This window comes from Sciurus vulgaris, assembly GCF_902686455.1.
Source record: "Sciurus vulgaris genome assembly, chromosome: 3".
Taxonomy (NCBI): Eukaryota; Metazoa; Chordata; class Mammalia; order Rodentia; family Sciuridae; genus Sciurus; species Sciurus vulgaris.
Genome location: NC_136463.1, coordinates 27752159 through 27772329, shown reverse-complemented (window position 1 = coordinate 27772329; position 20171 = coordinate 27752159). Strand labels below are relative to the sequence as shown.

General features: G+C 44.4%; 1 protein-coding gene and 1 long non-coding RNA gene across 3 annotated transcripts in view; both read left to right on the top strand.

Moving 5' to 3' along the window:
- The first annotated feature begins 281 nt into the window (after window positions 1–281).
- Window positions 282–4422, top strand: TOB1 (transducer of ERBB2, 1). Its single transcript, XM_079132388.1, has 2 exons — window positions 282–576; window positions 2475–4422. Exon 2 carries the CDS (start codon window positions 2620–2622, stop codon window positions 3652–3654), a length of 1035 nt encoding a protein of 344 aa, XP_078988514.1. The 5' UTR covers window positions 282–576; window positions 2475–2619; the 3' UTR covers window positions 3655–4422.
- A 3098-nt stretch (window positions 4423–7520) lies between these two features.
- LOC306656646 overlaps window positions 7521–20171 on the top strand; it is a 36550-nt gene continuing 23899 nt past the window's right edge. For both annotated transcript variants that reach the window (XR_013762598.1, XR_013762599.1), the window contains exon 1: window positions 7521–8221. This is a non-coding gene — a long non-coding RNA (uncharacterized lncRNA). The remainder of the gene's footprint in view (window positions 8222–20171) is intronic.

The following is a 20171-nucleotide window of genomic DNA, read 5'->3' as shown; positions in this document are numbered from 1 at the left end:
CCCACGATCTCTCCAGATCGTCGGCTCATTGGTCATCTCGGAGCCAGGGGGTGTGGCCATCTCCACCCTGGCCGTCCACCGCCCGTCAGGACCAGGGCAGGCGGGACTTGGCCAATGGCGTCGGGGGGCAGGGCAGGGGCGGAACCAGCAGCTAGGGTCTGGGGTGCGGGGCGGAGAGGGCGGGGAATGGTTACGCCGCCCCGAGTTGTGTGACGCGGGCGGGCGCGCGCACCCCCACGGAGGGGATGGGGGGCAGGGAGGAGAATATAAAACGAGAGGTGGGGCGCGCGCCGCGGCAGAAGGAGCGAAGCTCTGGCCCGGCGCGGAGAGGGCGCAGTACGGGGACGCTGGGCCGGGGCACCGGGCTGTGTGAAGTGAGCGCGCTCGCCTGACCCTGATCCCCACCACCCCGAGCCAGAAACGGCGAGCTCCTAAGGCCCGCCCGAGGCCTCCGTCCCGCGTCCGGCGGCAGCGACGTCTTGCACCCGGCCAGCTCGCCGCTCCCGACCCTCTCGTGCCCCCGCCCTGCCTCCCCTTCTCCCCAGCCCAGCCGCGGGTCTGTGGCGGACGCAGCCCGTAAGTATCGCGGGGCGACGGACGGGGGCGACCCGGGACGGGAGCCGGGGTCGAGGCACCGAGGGAGGGGCTGCAGTGTCGTCGAGCCCCGGGGCTCGGGGATGACGGCGTCGCTGTCCGAGCGCAGAGGGGCTGCCGCCGGGACCCGAAGGGAGCGGCTCCGGGGACCCGGCCCGAGGCGTGGGGCTCGGCCAGGGCCGGGCGGGTGATCGACGGAAGGCGGCCTGGGGCAAGCTGACGGGAGTCGGGGGTTGGGGCGCCCGGGAGGAGCGGCGAGCTCGCGGGGCGCGCTGGGTCCGAGGGGCGGGTGGCCGCCCAGGCCGAAAATGGTGCCGGGGACCGGTGCTTCCCCGGGCGCTGGCCGGGTCCCAGGAGCCTGGGGCGGGGGGCGGGGAGCGGCGGGTCAGGTTACGGCGGGGGAGGGGAGCGGCTGTCCCGGCTGCAGCCGGCGCCCCGACCTGCCCGGTGCCCGCTGCCCGGCCGCGAAAGGTTGCCTTTCCATTTCCCGTGGCGGTCCCCCTCCAAGAGCAGGCTCGTACTCTTCCTCCTCCTCCACCTCCTCTTGCTGTTGCTGCTGCCGTAGCGCTTGGGCTCCCTGGGCTGTGAGCAGAAATCTAATGAGACCCAACTAGCTGTTTATGTAATTCTTCACACTCCGTCTTAAGGCGTTGCTTTAAAACTACCTTCCACCGAGCCTGAATTTCGCTCGGCTGCACCTTCAAGCAATTGAGCTTAATCAGCTGCCTTTGCCGACACTCGGGCTTTTGACTCGGAAAGTGTTTGTAGTTTGGGGACAGCCAGGGATTCTTTTCCCTTTGTCACCGCCAGTATGGAAAATGGAACAGACGAATTAATACCAACTTGATTTTTAAACGTCCTTTTTAATCAACCTCAGTGTACAAATAGATCTCCTTTGCAAATATCTTCTGTTTGCCCTTGTTCTTTTCTTATCCCCACCCAGTGCTGATCCAGCAAACGTTTAAAGGTCGACCTTATCATACATGCCTCTCTGGGCTTGTTTTCTTATCGAGAGAGGGAGGGAGGGAGGTGGCTTTTAAAATCAGAGTAAAACTGAGAAACCCTGCCCTTTAAAGAGAATAATCAATAAGAGTTTTTAAGTTGATCATTGTTTTTGTTATACTTGCTGCTTAAGAGGTATTTCAGATTTGGAAAAATACACACTGAAAAGAGGGGGGGAGCACAAAGAAGTGCAGCTATTACATTGTGTGTTCTTAGTATGTTTTAAGACCACAACCATATGGGATAATTTGGTTCGTATTTATTCACCAGGATGACAGTTCATTTAGTATTGAGTACTTTTAATTTGGCATCATAAACTGCAAAAATTTAAATAATTTCCTGACTTCTCAAATTTCTAAATGTCTAATATAGAGTAGATTTAAACAAGATATATTCAAAATGAACAAAAATATAGAATTCACTTTAAAATTGATGAAAAGCAATAACAAATTAATGACCAGAAAAAAGAAATTAATGACCAGCTTCTTCAAGTGGCACATGTATGCATGGGGGTGGATGGGTGAGTTGGCATGCCCAGTACACTTTCGAGCAAATATGAGAGTTGAGGGAAGGAAAAGAACACTTAACATATACTGGAGATGTTTTTCTTCTTAAAATTCTACCCAGAAAAGGAAAATAAATACGTTTTTAAAAATACTGTTTTAACTGCAAATCTACTTTTTCCCATGAGACTCTGAACTTTATTAAACAATTCCATATTATGTTATTTTGCACTGAGTATATTTTCCAGGTTTTCCAGTCTATTAGACCTTTTCAAAAGTGAAATTACTCTAGGGATTAAAAAAAGGTCATGGGACTTACATTACATTTATCTTATTTGGACATGTTTGCTTTTGTTTTGTTTTGTTTTCTTAAAGGAACAAGACCACTCAAGGTGAAGAATAATCTACTAATACCAGCACTTTGAATGAGAATTTGTTTCTCTGCCACAAATTGAACTTTTTTTGTGTGTGTTTGTGTGGAGGAGTCGAAAAAAACCTTACTCTTTGTGGCATAGCAGCTATGCAGCTTGAAATCCAAGTAGCACTAAATTTTATTATTTCATATTTGTACAATAAGCTTCCCAGGAGACGTGTCAACATTTTTGGTGAAGAGCTTGAAAGACTTCTTAAGAAGAAATATGAAGGGCACTGGTATCCTGAAAAGCCATACAAAGGATCAGGGTTTAGATGTATACACGTAGGGGAGAAAGTGGACCCAGTGATTGAACAAGCATCCAAAGAGAGTGGTTTGGACATTGATGATGTTCGTGGCAATCTGCCACAGGATCTTAGTGTTTGGATCGACCCATTTGAGGTTTCCTACCAAATTGGTGAAAAGGGACCAGTGAAGGTGCTTTATGTGGATGATAATAATGAAAATGGATGTGAGTTGGATAAGGAGATCAAAAACAGCTTTAACCCAGAGGCCCAGGTTTTTATGCCCATAAGTGACCCAGCCTCATCAGTGTCCAGCTCTCCATCGCCTCCCTTTGGTCACTCTGCTGCTGTAAGCCCTACCTTCATGCCCCGGTCCACTCAGCCTTTAACCTTTACCACTGCCACTTTTGCTGCCACCAAGTTCGGCTCTACCAAAATGAAGAATAGTGGCCGGAGCAACAAGGTTGCGCGTACTTCTCCTATCAATCTCGGCCTGAATGTGAATGACCTCTTGAAGCAGAAAGCCATCTCTTCCTCAATGCACTCTCTGTACGGGCTGGGCCTGGGTAGCCAGCAGCAACCACAGCAGCAGCAGCAGCCGCCATCCCAGCCACCACCGCCACCACCACAGCAGCAGCAACAGCAGAAAACCTCTGCTCTTTCTCCTAATGCCAAGGAATTTATTTTTCCTAATATGCAGGGTCAAGGTAGTAGTACCAATGGAATGTTCCCAGGTGACAGCCCCCTTAACCTCAGTCCTCTCCAGTACAGTAATGCCTTTGATGTATTTGCGGCCTATGGTGGCCTCAACGAGAAGTCTTTTGTAGATGGCTTGAATTTTAGCTTAAATAACATGCAGTATTCTAACCAGCAATTCCAGCCTGTTATGGCTAACTAAAAAAGAGAAAAAAAAAAAAAAAAAAAAAAAATGTATCGTACAAGTTAAAATGCACGGGCCCAAGGGGACTTTTTCACCTCCTTGAGATTTTTTTTTTAAGCTTATAGTAAGGATACATTCAGGCTTGGTTACAAAAATAAAACATGCATCATTTTTCATTTGCCAACCAAGCACAAAGTTATTTTATACTGACTGTATATTTTAAAGTATACTCTCAGATATGGCCTCTTACAGTATTTAAGATATAGCAAGGACATGGCTGATTTTTTTTTTTTTTATAAAAAATTAGCACTAATAAGTGGGTTTATTGGTCTTTTCTAATTGTATAATTTAATTTAGTACAAAGTTTGTAAAATATCAGAGGATATATATATTGTTTCTACGACATGGTATTGCATTTATATCTTTTTACTACAGTGATCTGTGACAGCAGCAGCTTCATGTTGTATTTTTTTTACTGAAATTGTAAAATATCCATCTTAAAGACATCAACTATTCTAAAAATTGTGTACAGGATATTCCTTTAGTGGTGGAATTAAAATGTACGAATATTTGCTTTTTCAAAAAAATGTATTTTCTGTTAAAGGTTTAAAGATTTTTGCTATATATTATGGAAGAAAATGTAATCGTAAATATTAATTTTGTACCTATATTGTGCAATACTTGAAAAAAAACGGTATAAAAGTATTTTGAGTCAGTGTCTTACATGTTAAGAGGGACTGAAATAGTTTATATTAAGTTTGTATTAAAATTCTTTAAAATTAAAAATGCCTGTTGTGTGGTCTTTGTTTTTAAGCCTTTTGCTTAAGATCTATAGCTGGAGTTGTGTTGTAAATTCTAACGATGAAGAAAGTTCTGACTCATTGAATCACAAAGGAATAATGGAAGCAGTTGCTTTTCTAGTACATCAGATAGTGGTTTACCACATAAAAGTTGTCCTACCAAAACTGTGTAGCCTCCCCAGTGCTTGGGACACCATTATGTTAGCAGCCTTCAGTCCGGGTTTGTCTCCCCACAGTGGAGTATGTTGAGACTAGTCACCCTATTTTATAGCAAATTTTAAAATGTCATGCTGATCTCTAGGAGAGAGTCAAGTGATTTGATGAAATTTACTCATGTAATCAGAGGATTTATTTGAAATTCATATGGATTGAAAGACCATAGTATCGGTTTTCTGGTTTTGTATGGGAGATGAATAGCTTGGAACACTATGTTGGACAAAGCAGCTAACCTAACTTAAAAAAAAATTAGATCTGTTTACTAATTCTTAAAGTGCAGATATTATATATATCTAGAATACTTATGATCAAAATATATTCACATTTGGACAAGGTGTTAAATGTTAGTATCTGTGTTCACTTTTCCAGCAAAATGTATATTTTTGCAAGTGGTATATAACCTGTTAGGGGTTTTAAAGATGAGTTGCAGATAGCGTATTAAATTTAGGGTCTTGGTAAAGATGGAGTTTTGTTTGTTTTTATTTTAATTGGTTAGTTGGAAGAATACCTGTAAAGCAAAATGATGTCATTATACTGTTTAAATTGTTCATTGATACAGTGTTGACATAGAAAATTATCTTGAACTGGAAGGAAAAAAAAACCTCAGTGCTTTTATAGTAAGAAACCAGCACTGCCTGGGTTACCAGTGAAATAAATTTGGTCTCAAATGAGTTTTTTTGGACACCAGTCTACAAAAGCCTTTTGTCACTCACCCATGCAGTGTAGAGCAATAAAAAAGTTTTAAGGAAACAAGCTCTGGAAATAACAAGAGCTAAGCTGTTCCGCCAGCTCCATGGTGAGCCCTTTGTCCTTTAGTGAACAGAAAGAAGCTATGAAGAAGCATTGGAACAGTGAGTGGAACCAACAGAGCTGGTCTGCCAACACTTCCAATTATGTGCCTTTGTGATCATGAAGTTGGAATAACTGTAAGAATGGGGCATGCTGTTAAGCACTAGTTGTTAGAGACCTCGGTGAAGTTATAGGCTTAACTTGGAAGAAACCTGTGAGTGAAGAAAGGCTTTTGTTAACATTTTTTCTGAAAATCAGAATAAGGCAACTGGACAAGAACATAATTTGTAATGGTCTATAACACATCCACATTCAGATTTTAAATATTGAGCTTAATGTGTGAATGTTTTTGTTCTTAGGGGAATTTCATCTTGGTACAAATATATAAGTTTGGCACTTGAGAAGGATTAACTCAAATTTTATTTGATTGATTTCACAAAACTTGGTTGGATTTGGGCTTCATGTCCATAAAGACTTTTAAGAGAATGAACAAAGGCCTTGTTTTCATGTCTGTTTTTGCTCATTAGGAAAGGAAAAATTTTAAACGGTGCTGTTGTCTTGTACATCTTAGAAAGCTTATATCTTAGTTCCAGATTTTTTTCTGCCCACAGTGCCATCAGCTTTTGGTCCTCTGCATGAAGACTGTTTAGGTTCCAGTTTGAGGAATTATCTTTGTAGGTCTTTCCCATCGTTTTGACCACTGCAGCCTGAGTGCCCTCTCTTGGGGTCCAACACACTGCCTTAGAGGTTGCGCAGCTCAGTAGCTTTCCTAGTGTATTTCACTGCCTTGTTTTTATCTTTTCTAAAATCAGGTGCAGTGTGAAATCTTCAAATAGCTTTTATCTAGAATAGATGACCAATGTTGTCCTTCAGCCAAAATCCCTTCTTATAATAACAATGTTTATTTACTGTAATTAGTTAACTGTTGAAGGTGGAACTAAAGGTGTCCCTGAATGTGTGTTGGCGTTAATTTTCATTCACATATAGATGTCTTAGATACTGGCATCAAGTGAGAGATTTGGTCTAACCTTTAGGACTTAGGTTATATTAAAATAAGTCTCTAACATATAAAGTAAGTATGTCTCTTTAGACATACATAAGCTAATGAAGTAAAAATGCTGGTTGTAGACCTTCCTTCACACCCATTCCTTATACCAAATATCATAGGCATAATACCTCAAATATACAGTCATACCTAGTGTCCCACAGGATTGGTTCCAAGACCCTTCATAGATACCAAAATCTGGGGATGCGCAAGTCCCTAATTAAACTGGTGTAGTATTTGCATATAGCCTATGCATATCTTCTTTTCTACTTTAAATCATGTCTAGTTTACTTCTAATACCTGATATGATGTAAATACTGCATAAATAGTCATTGTACTGTGTCGTTTAGGGAATAATAAATGAGGTCTGTATATGTCAAGTACTTTTTTTTTTCCCCCCACATATTTTGGATCTGTGGTAGGTTGAATCCATGGATGCAAAATCCACAGACAGAGAGGGCTGACTTGTTTGGCTAGAATGCAGGCTTTTGTCAGAGGTTGTATAACAACTCTAGTGTGAGAACAGATAAGAGGAAAATAGGCCTATTAGAAACAAGTATGTGAAACTGTCATTACTGAATAAAACCCATGACCTTGTTTAGTAAACCACTTAGTGGACGCTTAATTAGTTTGGCCCAGGAGGTCACTTGAGATCAGAGTTCCTCAGTTGGAGCATATTGGTAAGATATTATCTTCCTGTTTAAGGGATCTAGGATCAATTTCTGTGTGCATGCAATTGGAAAAGTAGTAACTCGTGTTTGTTGAGGGCATTTTTTTATCTTGTAAATGATTCAGTTAAATACATAGCATTTACTATATGCTAAGCACACTTCTAACCCAATTTGCAGACCACAGGGAGGAGGGGTTGAGGAGGGACTGAATAGCCAAACATGGCAGACTTGGGATTCAAACTTGGGTAATGATTTCAGAGTTCATACTCTTAAGCACTATGCTTTGTCCACTCAGATTAGTTTTTTTTTTTTTTTTTGAGGTATGAGCCACATGACTTACAGAATACCTACAAAAGTGTTAATGAGAAAGGTCTAGTGGAAGGCTAGCATATTAACCAGATATGTTACTGTAATGAAATACCTGAGGCAATTAACATATAAAGAGAAAAGGTTTATTTAACTGAGGGTCCTAAAGATTCCAATCCAAGATTGCGTGGCCCCATTGTTTTAGGCTTCTGGTGAGGGCACCAGATTGCAATGATGAGCTTTAGCTGGATCAAACCACTTGCATTATGAGCCAGAAAGAAAAGAGAGAGAGAGAGGATAGGCAGGGGTCCCATGATCTTAGATTAGAGGACACAGCTCCAGGGACCTAAGTACCTCCCACTAGGCACTGCCTCTTAAAGTTCCACAGCACTTCCCAATAGGGCCACCCTGGGAACCAAGCCTTTAACACATGAATCTTTGGGGAACACTATACCCAAACCATAGCATAATGATCAGAGATCATGATGATATTCTGAGAGGGATACTTTTTATTTCCATTGGCCATAAACTATAATCATAGATAACTGGAAATGTTTTTAGAAATTAGTCACATCAATGCTCTAATTTTGTTGGTTTTCTTAATCATGTAAATTCTCATTTTAGAACTACTGGATGATTTCCTGGTATTAAAGACTATAAATTCAGTGGACACATTACTTCTAACCATTGATCCTGTGGCTATTTCATAAACATTTCTTATCTGTGGTTACTGACGAGCACTCCAGAGAGAGTTCAAGGTAATGTTTAACAATATTTTTCTAGTATCTATGATTTGTTTGTAAATTACCTTGAAGTTATCTTAAGGCAAACCTTTGTAATATATGATTTCTAAAAGTTACATATTCTGAGAAATTATTTTGCTTTTATTTCAAAACCTTAAGGAAATCAAATGACCTCTTATTTAAAACTTGTTCTTGAAAAAGTCAAAATATGTTTTGATTTAAAATAAAAAGTGTTTATATTTTAGAAGCATTAGCTATTATGGATGAACTTATATATCTTTTATTGTTGCTATTAGTTTTGAATGTTTAAAGTGTACAATAAACAGAAAAGCCCAATCTTAAAATGAACTATAAGAATTTCTGTAGTTTTTATATGAATTAAATCCTGTTATGCTAAGTTACCTTCTATTTAGACTTGGGGTTAGTTGGAATTAGGACCAAATACTGCTGAACACTTCTATGGGTTACTGGAGGTTTAGATTGGGCTAATAGTCTTGCTATTAATGGAATTTCATTTGTTAGTAGTAAACCTCTACTAACCATCTTTCTCAGTATGTGAGTTTTAAGATTTTGTGTTTTAGACTTTATACACACACACACATACACATACTGTTAGAATTTTGAGATCATTTCACAATTAGGCAAATTTTAGGAAAAAAATTTAACCAGGCAGTTCATGTCTGGAGGCTCTTTGAAATTATAGGACTATTTCTTTGCTTAATCACATTGTCTTTGGGCTCAGATGGCTCAGTTCGTTCGTGTGTTAAGCAGTCACAGTGATATCAGTGTCCTTCCTTGGGAAGCAATGAGAACTAGACACTTGCCAGTGAAAGTTGTCAGTGGACTAATAGAACATGTGTCCTCAAAGGCTTATAGTATTTAGAAGCTATGGAGTTCAGAACTTTAGACATATTTGCTGCCCTTGAAAATCAGGAAAGTAAATGAAGACCTGTCTTCCTGTATCGATATTTCATTGTCTACTCAGTTACTTTTTTATCAAAGAAGAATTAAATTAAAATTCTAGAATAACATCCTAAAAGCTATCCTAGTCATGTTTTCGTAATAAACATCACTGTGTTCTTATTTCTAGTTCTGTTGCACTGAGGTAAACCCATGTTGAGCTCTTTTTCGTGTCATTGGCAAGTTAATTTAAACTAGTATACCAGTTGACATTCCTGTTGAGAGCAGCCAAAAATGTAGGCTACATTAAAGTCCATGACGTTGTGAAAAAAATATTAAACGGTAGTTGCTGTTCTTCAAGCAACACTGGCCCAGGGATAGGAGTGGCAAGTTAGCTCTGGTAGTGGAGATGTCATATGGAAGGTGGTGCTCGCTGTATTTTAGTACAGGTAGGAAAGAAGAGGAGGTTTGCTTTACAGAAGGGAAAAACATTGAGGACTTGGAAGGAAAAACACATTCCGTCTGGCATTATGAGTACTTACTTCACTGACAAAATATGACCAGTGTGCAGAACAGAGAACAGGTGTAAAATATTTTTAGACAAACCTTGGCATATATTGTAGGTCGCATCCCTTCTGTCTATACGCTCCTCAAGTGTTTCAAAAAAATAATCGTGGAAAAGCCACATTGACAAAATGAGCTAGACATTGCTTTTATTTATTTTTTCACCGAATGTTAAAGTCAAACATAAACTTCCTTCTCAGCCATCAGGTTGCAGCTATTTTTAACGCTGTTTCTCCACATGCCCTTCTATAGTTCTTGAGGTCTCTTTTCCTTCCTTTGCACTGTTGACAGGACTGAAAAAGTATGCTTCACCGACTCCTGGGAGTATGAAGTCTGGGTCGCGTGCCCCCCTAAATCCAGCTCTGATTTAAAACAGTCTCGTACTTCCTTTAGGGCAGAAATAAAGTTCGACAGGCAAGGACATGGTAATGGCCTAGCCTGATTGCCAGCAAATGGGTCTATGTGGATGACTTCTGGATACAGAGAGAAGGGAATACCATCAGTGTCATATCAGTGTAGCTTAAGAAAGGGACTCAGGCCCACGTATAGACTGTCTATTTTGGTACAGGGCTCAGTTACCTTGGGAGACAGGCTCAGTGGTTTCTAGGCACAGTCTCTTTTCCTGTTTTGCCTACTTGCAGGTACTTCTTTCAGTTGGCTTTTCCTTGTCACCTCTCCGCCACCCTTCAATTCATTTCTAGGAGGACAAGGCTGAATTTTGTTTTGTAATGAGAGTCCCTGTTCTTTTTCACTCTGAGTTTCCACATCTGCCTACTTGCTCTCAGAGCTCTTTTCCCCAAAATAATTCTCCTTGCTTTGTAAACTACCCACCATTCCAAAATTCTGTAGAGCCCAAATGGCTTCCTTTCTGTTAACTCCTTTCTATTTCCAGGAAACACGATGGGGATCGCTAAACCACTTCAATACAATGCTTAAGACAGCTGCAATCCCTGGGCAGCCTTTCTAGAAACTAAGGTGTCACCAGAGGCTCTTTAACTAAAGCTTTTGAGCACAGCCTAGTTTTCATATGGCTATAAGGATTTTACCCAGGGAAATAGTATTTCTATGAATCTTATAAAAGATTGAAAGAAGGGAAGGGAAAAAAATGGGAGGGGCAGAACTTAGAGAGAAATGTTCTTTGGAAGGAGACTCTTGTTATCACAAAATTTCAAAGAACTTTTGGGTTCTCTGGAAATGTAATAGAGAGATAAAGGTAAGATTTATCTCCCAGGAGCACTGCCAGGCAAAAAGGAGGTTAGGGCGTGTGCCCTTGTCTGCCTTCTTTTTTTTTTTTTTTTTTTTTTTTTGGAGAGTAGAGTGGTGGGGAGGTTCTGCACCGCTGCCCCAGGCTCACCCTGCAGATCAGTTTTCCTTGGTGGAGGCTCTGCAGTTCTGAGATTCAGGACCAGAACCCCCAGTCCAGGCATGCTGCAGTGTCCTGATGACTCTGGAAGGTAGGCAGCTTAATGTGCTGCCTGTCTGAAGGGTGGTGATTTTGATGCTATTACTAAATCTTAGGGACTCTAGAAGGGTTGTCCAACCTCAGAAGCTCAATAATGGTAATAACCAACACTTACATGGTACTTACTACATGCTAATATTGTTTCAAGAATGTATGTATTTTAACTCACTTTGACTTCATAACAACCATCTGAAGGTTGTCCTGTTTCCCCCATTTACAGATAAAGACATAGAGGCAGAGAGTGCGTGACAAACTCATAACCATCAGAGCTAGGATTTGAACTGTGGGATTCTGTTTCTAAAGGTCATGATCCTTAGCCATGACACTGTACTTCTCCCTTGTTTATCCTCAAGAACCACCTTCAATTATTTGGGAGGCCATATAATATCACTTTGTGCCAAGTTTCTCTCTCCTGTAAGTGGTTGCTTGCTTCAACTCCAAACTCCTTTTTTTTTTTTTTGTTAGTACCAGGGATTGAACCTAGGGCACTTAACCCCTGAGCCACATCCCAGCCCTTTTTATTTTAAGACAGGGTCTTGCTGAGTTGCTTAAGGCCTCTCTACCTCTCTAAGTTGCTGAGGCTAGCCTCGAACTTGTGATCCTCCTGCCTTAGCCTTCCAAGCTGCTGGGATTACAGGCCTGTGCCACCATGCCTGGCCCAAACTCTTTTTAAAATATCAACCTTTGCTGGGCAAAATCAAGACAGGGAAATCTGTTTTAAGATATTAAAGTTTGACAATTATATGTGCTGGTTTTATTTACCCACATTGCTATTGCTCTCTGGGGCTATGATGACTCAAGTTGCCCTGGGCTTAGATTCCATTCTTGTCCCTAAAATTTCTTTTCAAACAAATGGTGACACTATTGAACAACCATTGTGTTTATTCACTCAACACATTCATCTGGGTTAGGAACCAGTGGGTGCTAGCACTCTCTCTCTCTGTCTCTCTCTGTCTCTCTGTCTCTCTCTCTATCTTTCTCTCTCTCTCTCTCTCTCTCTCTCTCTCTCTCACACACACACACACACACACAAACAGTTGGAACCTCTCAAAGAGCTACAATCTAGCAGAAGATAACATCCCAACCCAAATAATCAATACAGAGGAACATGTGGAAGTATGAGCAAAAAGGAAGAGACATGCCTGTCTGAGGCATTCTAGATCTAGGAGGAGTTAGCAAATCATGAAGAGCAGGAAAAATGCTCACTGGAAACTCTGAGAAGCCTGGGAACCCTCAACGCCCATCTCCAATGGAGGAACAGCCAGTCGAGAGAAAGAATGAGGTTGTGGCACTTTTTTTGGTGGCACGTGCACAGTGGGAAGAATGTGTGTGCTAGCCCTTGCAGGAAAGATGGAGGAAATCAGACATGGAAACTCTGTGGCCAGTCCATCACTCTTGGGAGAAGCTGCCTTTAAATCTAGACATTTTAATCTATTTTTCACTATTTAAACATTGTACAGTAACATCATGGAAAGAGAGAGGGTTTAGAATTTCCTTAGCTAGCAAACCCAGAGGTGGGATGGACAGGTAAGAAGCAAGAGAGCAGAAGTCCTGGTAGTGCTGGAGGGAGTGAGGTTGGGGAAGGGGGTGGCACTCATTCCTGTCTTTCAGGATGGGTTTTCAGTTTGGTACTTCTCCTAGAAACCTCCTCCCTTTAGCAACAAAACCTCTTTGGTTTCGTGATGTCAGAGTTCATAGCAGATGCCACCCTTCCAGAAGTTGGTGGAAAGTATGCATTCATTACACAAACTCGACACCCCCAGGTCACTCCCACATGCCATCCTCATCACCACACCCTAACCCTGGCCAAGGTAACAAGTCTTTGTGGAGTTCAACTGTTCTGTCTTCCAGTTTGGTTATTTGGATGTCAGAAATATTTTCCAGTTCTAACATAAATCAAAGAATGAGGCTTTAGAAGGAAAACTCTGTATAAAGCTCATCCAGAAATTAACCCCAAATAACTTCTACTCTTGGTCACTTCCCCTGGGCAGTGCCCTTCCCCAGGCTCCCCTAAGTTTCCTTGGTGGCCTAGCACTCTGTCATCGACTGAAAATACCACTGCAATCTGGCCAAGCTCCTCCACATGACCTGGAACAGTTCAGAGAGCATCTCTGCTCTGTACAAAACATGGATTCTGCTTGGGTGCAGAAAACACCAGAGTCTGATGCAGGCCTCACACCAATTTCACCATCTGGATGTTTAGGCCACACAACTTTTGCTCCAGACTCCCTGGTAACTGCTGAGAACTAAGTAAGGATGCTCTGCAGTGGAGTAAGAGGCTGCATTAAGCCTCAAAATAACATTACTCCCAGTGACCTGCACAAGGAAGAATACTCTCTGGGCTCAGACTTTGAATTGAATCCCAAACTCACCCTTACATAGCTAAACATATTCAGTCTTTTATTTCCTATCTGTAAAGGAGGGTTGAGAAATTCTACTTGTTAGGGTTGGTGTGATGTATATATAAAATATATAGTTGGATGCAGTGGTGCTTGTCTGTAATCCCAGCAGCTCAGGAGGCTGAGGCAGGAGAATCGCAAGTTCAAGACCAGCTTCACCAACTTTGTAAGACCCTGTCTCAAAATAAAACATAAAAAGAACCAGGGATGTGACTCAGTGGTTAAGTGACCCTGGGTTCAATCCTTAGTACCAAAAAAAAAAAAAAAAAAAAAATTGTGTGTGTGTATACATATATGTATATATGTATAGACACACAAATGTATATAAATATTATATATGTATATTTGTTCTGTTAAGCATAATCCTTTTCCCTACATAGTATAACTTGAATCAATGGGAAGTCAGCTGGCCTTGAACATGCCTTTTCATGAAAGCCCTAGGAGTCAGACTTCCTGGTGGATTATCAGGGAGAAGGGAGGAAGCAAAGTGAGAGAAAACCACATTTGACTGTTCTCGAATTGATGGTGGAAGGTATTATACGCACTGTTAGGTGTTTGGGCTTTAGAGTCACAGACACCCATCTGGGTCTGGTTCTCTGATCAAGGACCTTGGGCAAGTTCTTCCACTTCTGGGAGCCTGTTTCATTGTCTCTGAAATGTTGAGAATATTAAATGCAGGTGAGTAACATATACCTCACAGGATATTAATATTTAATGAGCATAATGAGTATGTTGAGCATATATTAAGTGCTGTTGGCTCTTAGTAATGGAAATGATCAACTCTGCCACCAGGGCATCTAATTGGTAAAGGGAACCCTCTTTCTAGGAGGCCAGGGATGGGGACAGGTCACCATCTGTGTCTTTACTGGAACTGAGTTCTACTCATCCACAAACACCAGCTTTTCCTCGTATTAAGGTGACAGGGTGAAATCATTGGTTGTGATGGTCGTGCAGATTGTTTTGAGTCTCTTATTGATCATGCCATGGCCCTAAGGCTGCTTCTCCTTTATTCTTTTGCCACTGGTGGTCCATTGAAATGGGGAGTGCTACTTGAAATAAGGAGTCAGAGCTGAGCTCTGTCTTCTGAGGCATTGGAACTGGCAATGAAGGGTGGAGAATGTTCTTAGGGCCTCCCTGGGGGTCCCAGAGGTTCCCCATCTCTACTCAAATTACTCACTATCTCTGCTTCCTGGGCTGCCAAACTATACAACCCAGTAGGCTTGGGCATGTGTGGCCTCTCTGTCTTTTTCTCTCCCCTCTCTTTAGGCACCCTCATCCTGCACCCTTCTCTGCAAACCCTCTCTTCTCACTTTGCTCTCCAAGGGCAGCCTAGTGGAAGGGGGTCCACTACATAGGCCCATCTCTTGCTTCTTGTTCTAGCTATGGGCAGAAACACACAACAGCTATCATCCCCAGCCACCCAGAGCAACCAGCCCCGGGACTGACTACTTCTGGAGGACACTATGGGTCTATTATTATTCCATTTTATAGATGAAGGTACTGATGCACAGAGAGAATAACTTCCCCACTGTCACATAGCTAGTATTTGGGCCTAGGCAGTCTGTCTCCACAGCTCATGCCACACCTATAGTGCCAGGTGCTCTGGAAGCTGAGGCGGGAGAATCACTTGAGCCTGGGAGTTCGAGACCAGCCTCAGAAATACGAGAGCCCCATGGGCTCTTCCATGACTTTGACATTTGCTCACTGTCACTTCCTTGGACATCAAGGTGGGTGTGGTGGGGCGTGTCTGTAATCCCAGCAACTTGAGAGGTTGAGGTAGGGAGATCACAAGTTTGAGGCCAGTCACAGCAACTTACAAAGGCCCTGTCACAAAGTAAAAAACAAAAAGGCTGGGGATGTGTCTCAGTGGTGAAGTGCCCTGGCTTCAATCCCCAGTACCAAAAAAAAAAAAAAAAAAAAAAAAAAGAGATATAAGGATCCCAAAGCCTAAAATGTCTGCCTTCTCTTTTTAAAGGCTGATGCGATGCAATTATAGCAGCAATGACCACTCACAAAGTAATCAAAGTAATTCTTAGACCTTTAGTCAGCACTTCCATGTAAGAAACAAGATTACAGCTGCGGCAGAGGTGTCTTTGAAGAGCTGTTGAGTAGCTGGCCTGTTGTCAGCCTGGTTCCTGGGAGGCAGCATCTGTCACCGGCACTGAGCTGTGCCACAGGAGGCCTCGCCTCTAGCTCCTGCCTCTCTCTCAGCAGCCCCTCTTACCTTATTTAACCAAGAGTGCAGTAAATCCAGTTTCACCTGAGCATTGTGGCTGTTAGCGCTGCGGGGTGTCATACTGAGGAAGGCCACCAGGAACTTTATTTGCCTGAAGGTCTGTGAGCCTTGTGGGGGAAAGATGAGGGGATTTTGAGGTTGAGATCCAGTGACAACAGAGGTAATCAAAGAACCCTATATCACTGTTGGCAACAGGACCATGAGACTGCATACCAGTGAGTGGCTAAAAAAAGGAGATCCCTGGAGTCTTTGGCAGGGCCATAGCTTAAAGACCATTAGGGATAGTCCCCCGCCCCCAAGCCCTCTACCAAAGAAAACAGATTTCTATATTAATCCTTTGTAACAGGGCTCTGTAATAGAACTTTCTATGACGATGGAAATATTCTGTGTTGACCAATATGGTGGCTTCCAACCTCATGAAATGTGGCAGCAGAGATGTGGCTGGTGCAAAGGAGGAACTGAATCTAAATTTTTTAAAAATTTCAATTCCACACTTGTTTTCATTGCTATCCACATTGGAGAGTGCAGCTTTAAATTCTTTCCGGAAAGCCTTGATGCTTCCAGAGGCCCAGGGGCCAGTCAGAAGTGGTAGATATGGACGTTCAAGAGGAAGACCACCATCTGAGTCCTCAGCCTTTAAAATACATATACTTCTGCTCTGTTAAGAGTATGGTTACTAAGGTCAGGCAGATCTGGGCGGGAATTGTGGCCCTTTCATTTATTAACCGTAGTCTCAGCTTCAGCATCTGTGAAACGGGAATAGTACCTATGGGAGCACCTCTTCCTCCATAAGGTGGGTGGAGCTTGCTTCATTCACTCATTCAGCAAATATTGATGGAACGCCTTGCAGGTGAGGCTGTGTGCTGGGTACATAGAGGTGAACAAAGCATCCGTTGTCTTTGCCCTCCCGACAGCTGTAGCCTAGAGTGGGATCTATCAAATGGCGAAACAATAAAATAATATCTAGCTTTTAAATTTTTTGTGAGGATTAAATCAGATAATATTCGTAAAGCTCCCAAGACAAGTTGTTAAAACTCAAATCATCTGCACCCTTTCTCTGGAACCCTGCTTCTCTCCTGCCCAGGGTCCTTTACAATACCCCAGGCCCCCTTTTCATTTCCTTGCTGCCCACACAGAGATGCGCTACTCCTTTAGATTAGACAGAATTGAAACGTTCCTTGCACCAAGAGCAGGCAGCACCTTAGGATCCCGCCACCACACGGCAGAGCCCAGGCTGGGACATGTTAGAGCTGAGTCCTTTCTCCCCTGATGTGAGTGGGCTTGAGGGTGGCCATATTGCTGGAGACCTGGATGCCAGAGTTCCATGTGCCAGGTTAATTTGGGACAGGAATGTACAGACACCAACCCAACCTTGAACCAGAAGTGCTGAGGGGCTCAGGAGCCTGAGAGTCGGGAAGGAGAGTGTTGGTACGCTTGCCCACCTGCCTATCCGACCCTCTCCCCCAGCAGAATGCCAGGCTCATTCTTCCTTCCTCCTGACACAGCCTGAGAGAGGAGTGTGACCTCAGGGCACATTCCAGAATGAGGGCACAGCCAAGAATAGGACCCAGGAAACTTGCCACCCATCCTGCCTGCATTAATCACACATTCCCCAGGGGAGGAGGGGGAGGTGTGCTGAGGTGGCACTGGGGAAGAGGAGGGAAGACCCCCAGGAACTCCTTCCAGTGCTGTGCACCCCAGGGCCTTGGTCCCAGGATCAAGTTCATTCAGCAAGCTCCTGCTCATCTCTGTGAGCTGGGCCCCCATGCTCCTGAAGCCCCTAGGTGACCATTCTGATCAGGATCAGTGTGAGCACAGACACTTGAAGAAGAGGCTTAGGCAGCCTGGGGACAGCAGGAGGCTTCCCCAAGGAGCTGTGTCTTGAAGGACGAGTAGGCACGAGGCTGATGTTGTGCCCAGGAATCTAGGCCATGACTGTATGTGTGTGATAGGAATACATGTCACATGGCAAGGTCGTAAACAGCCTGGGTGGTGTGCATGCGGCTGGCAGGAGGCAAGCTCTTCCGAGGTATGGGGGTTCTGACAGGACTCCACACTGAGCAGTCCAGAGCAGGGTGTAGGTGTGTGTGTGTGTGTGCGTTTCATGCACTAGGAGAAAAAGCATGACATAAGCATTAGGAGTTCTGATGTCAGATTAGCAGGTTCTAAATCTTGTCTCTGCCTCTCAGCAACTGTGTCATCTTCAGTAGGTTTTTTGTGCCCCTCTTGCCTTGATTTTTCTACCTACAAAATAGCATCCTGTCTCACGCAGTTTCAATGGAGATCATAAAGAGATGGTGTCCAGTGTCCTCACTCAGGCTGATGGAACAGGACAGTTGGACAGAGGGACTCCTCCATAGCTGAAGGAAAACACCATGAGGCTATGTTTGACAGTCCCCCTTCCCTGGTCAGGTTCCATCTCTGATCCCTGATCTCTGGCCCACTGTCCAGGGGGTGACATCAGACTATGGAGCAGCTGGCCAGACAATGGAGCAGAGTGTCCTAGGAGGCTGGAGGTGCAGGGGAGGGCTGGGGGGTGTGGATGCAGAGGGTGGAAAAAGCCAAGCTGCCTTGCCCAGAGGCCCAGGGTCTGGTCTAGAGATAGTGGGCCAGCATGGACTGGAAGCGGGGAGATGGACTTGAAAGAGGGACCGGCGGGACTAGGAGAGTCAATCAAACATAGAATAGGAGATGTAAGTGTCCAGTGTAGACAGGGAAGTGGGTGAACCTGGCCTTGCTGTGTCCTGTAGGTCCCGTGGGGCCAAATCTCCCAGACTGAGTGAGGTATCCTCCACAGGCTGCCTGGCAACCTGACCCTGGGAACTCAGTTTGCCCTTGACTGAGTACCTACTAGATTTCAGGCATTGCATAAAGTCTAGGGTAGCAGAGATGAAAGAGTAAGCATGGTTTCAAGGATAGAAAATTAATGTCATGTAGTAAGCAGAAATCACAGAAGATTCCCAACCACCCATTTCCCTAAATGCCCATGCATTCCGAGCCCCAAATCAGCCCATGGGAGGTGCCCAGTTTGGACATACTCTGTGGGCAACAGAATGAAGCTTTGAAGATTTGGACTGAGACTGCTAAATCTAGCACCCAAAAGAACGAGGGGTGGGCTTTAGGTCCTGAGGCCTGTTCTTGGCCAGGGAGCCACTGAGGGTGAACTCTGTGCCAGACTGTTTCTCAACAGCTTACAAGGGCTATAGGCCCACCCCCACCCCAACCCCAAGTCTCTGTAAAGGGCTCTTCCTGCTGTCTGTCTCACAGATGAGGAACCCAAGGCTCGAGAGAGTGGATAAGTGGCAGTGTTCTGATTCAGAGCTGTGTGAGTGACCCCGTGGGTTGTGTGGTTTCTGGCTCTGCTAGCCTGGCACCGTGGGTGGCTCCCTGAAGTTGCACTTCCACCTGGAAAGCCGAACAGTGATCTGGGCCCTGTGGTCCTGTCATGGGGCTCAGGCCCATATTTGTGCAAGTGAGGGGAGGCAGGGGGTGACACTTGCCCCCTCAGCCTATTGCCATAGGCTCTTTGTTGATGTACCCTGGGCTGGAAACAGTTGCAACAGAGGTCCCCAGGCCTCTGGGAGCAGAGTGAGGAGCAGTCTTCACCCCCCTGATCACAGCAAGTAGGGGTTGGTGGCTGCTGCTCATGCCATCTTGGTGGCTAAATTTTGTGCTCAGTCTCTTCCCAGGGACCACTTGAGGTCTCCCATTCCTCTGGCCTCTCTTCTTGGAGAACAGATTGTGTTCCTGCTCCTGGTCCCCTTTTCATTTAATTGTCTTATTGCAGGTGAGAATAGCTGACCTGGGTTGGGCTAGGTCTAGCCTGGATTCATCCTTTAGGTAGTGGCCCAGGAAAGCCCAGGGAAGTGTGTAGGGAGGTGTCTATTGTGGGGGACACAAGTTGTGGGTGTGTCGTGGTTGTAGGTCTCCTGGATGCGTGTCAGTGGGTGGGGAGAAGCCATGAGCTTCCCTGAGGCCAAAGGTGCTGCTGCTGCTTTCATCCTTAGAACCCAGCTCTAAGCCCTGAGAACACAGGACCCAGCCTCACCTGAGGTCCCTGAGAAGTCCCCCAGGGAAGCATGCCCTACCCGCCCCTCTTGTCTCTTCCACCCCTTGAACTCAACACCACCTGTGGTAGGTTGATCTCTGCACCTGACCCACCATGCATCCTGACGGGAGGGGCACTGGATGACAAGTCAGCACCCCTGGCTGGGCCTGACCCCCACCCCTGCCTCTGACTCAGCTTTCTCACACCTCACAAAGTTGTGCTGAGGGCCACGGTTAAAAACTCGGCACCCATAGTGAGCCTAGAATATTTTCAGTGTCCCTCCACCACCCACATATGCTTGTATTGGCCAGACTTCCCTCCTGAAAGGTCATCAGAGCAAATGACACTAACCACCA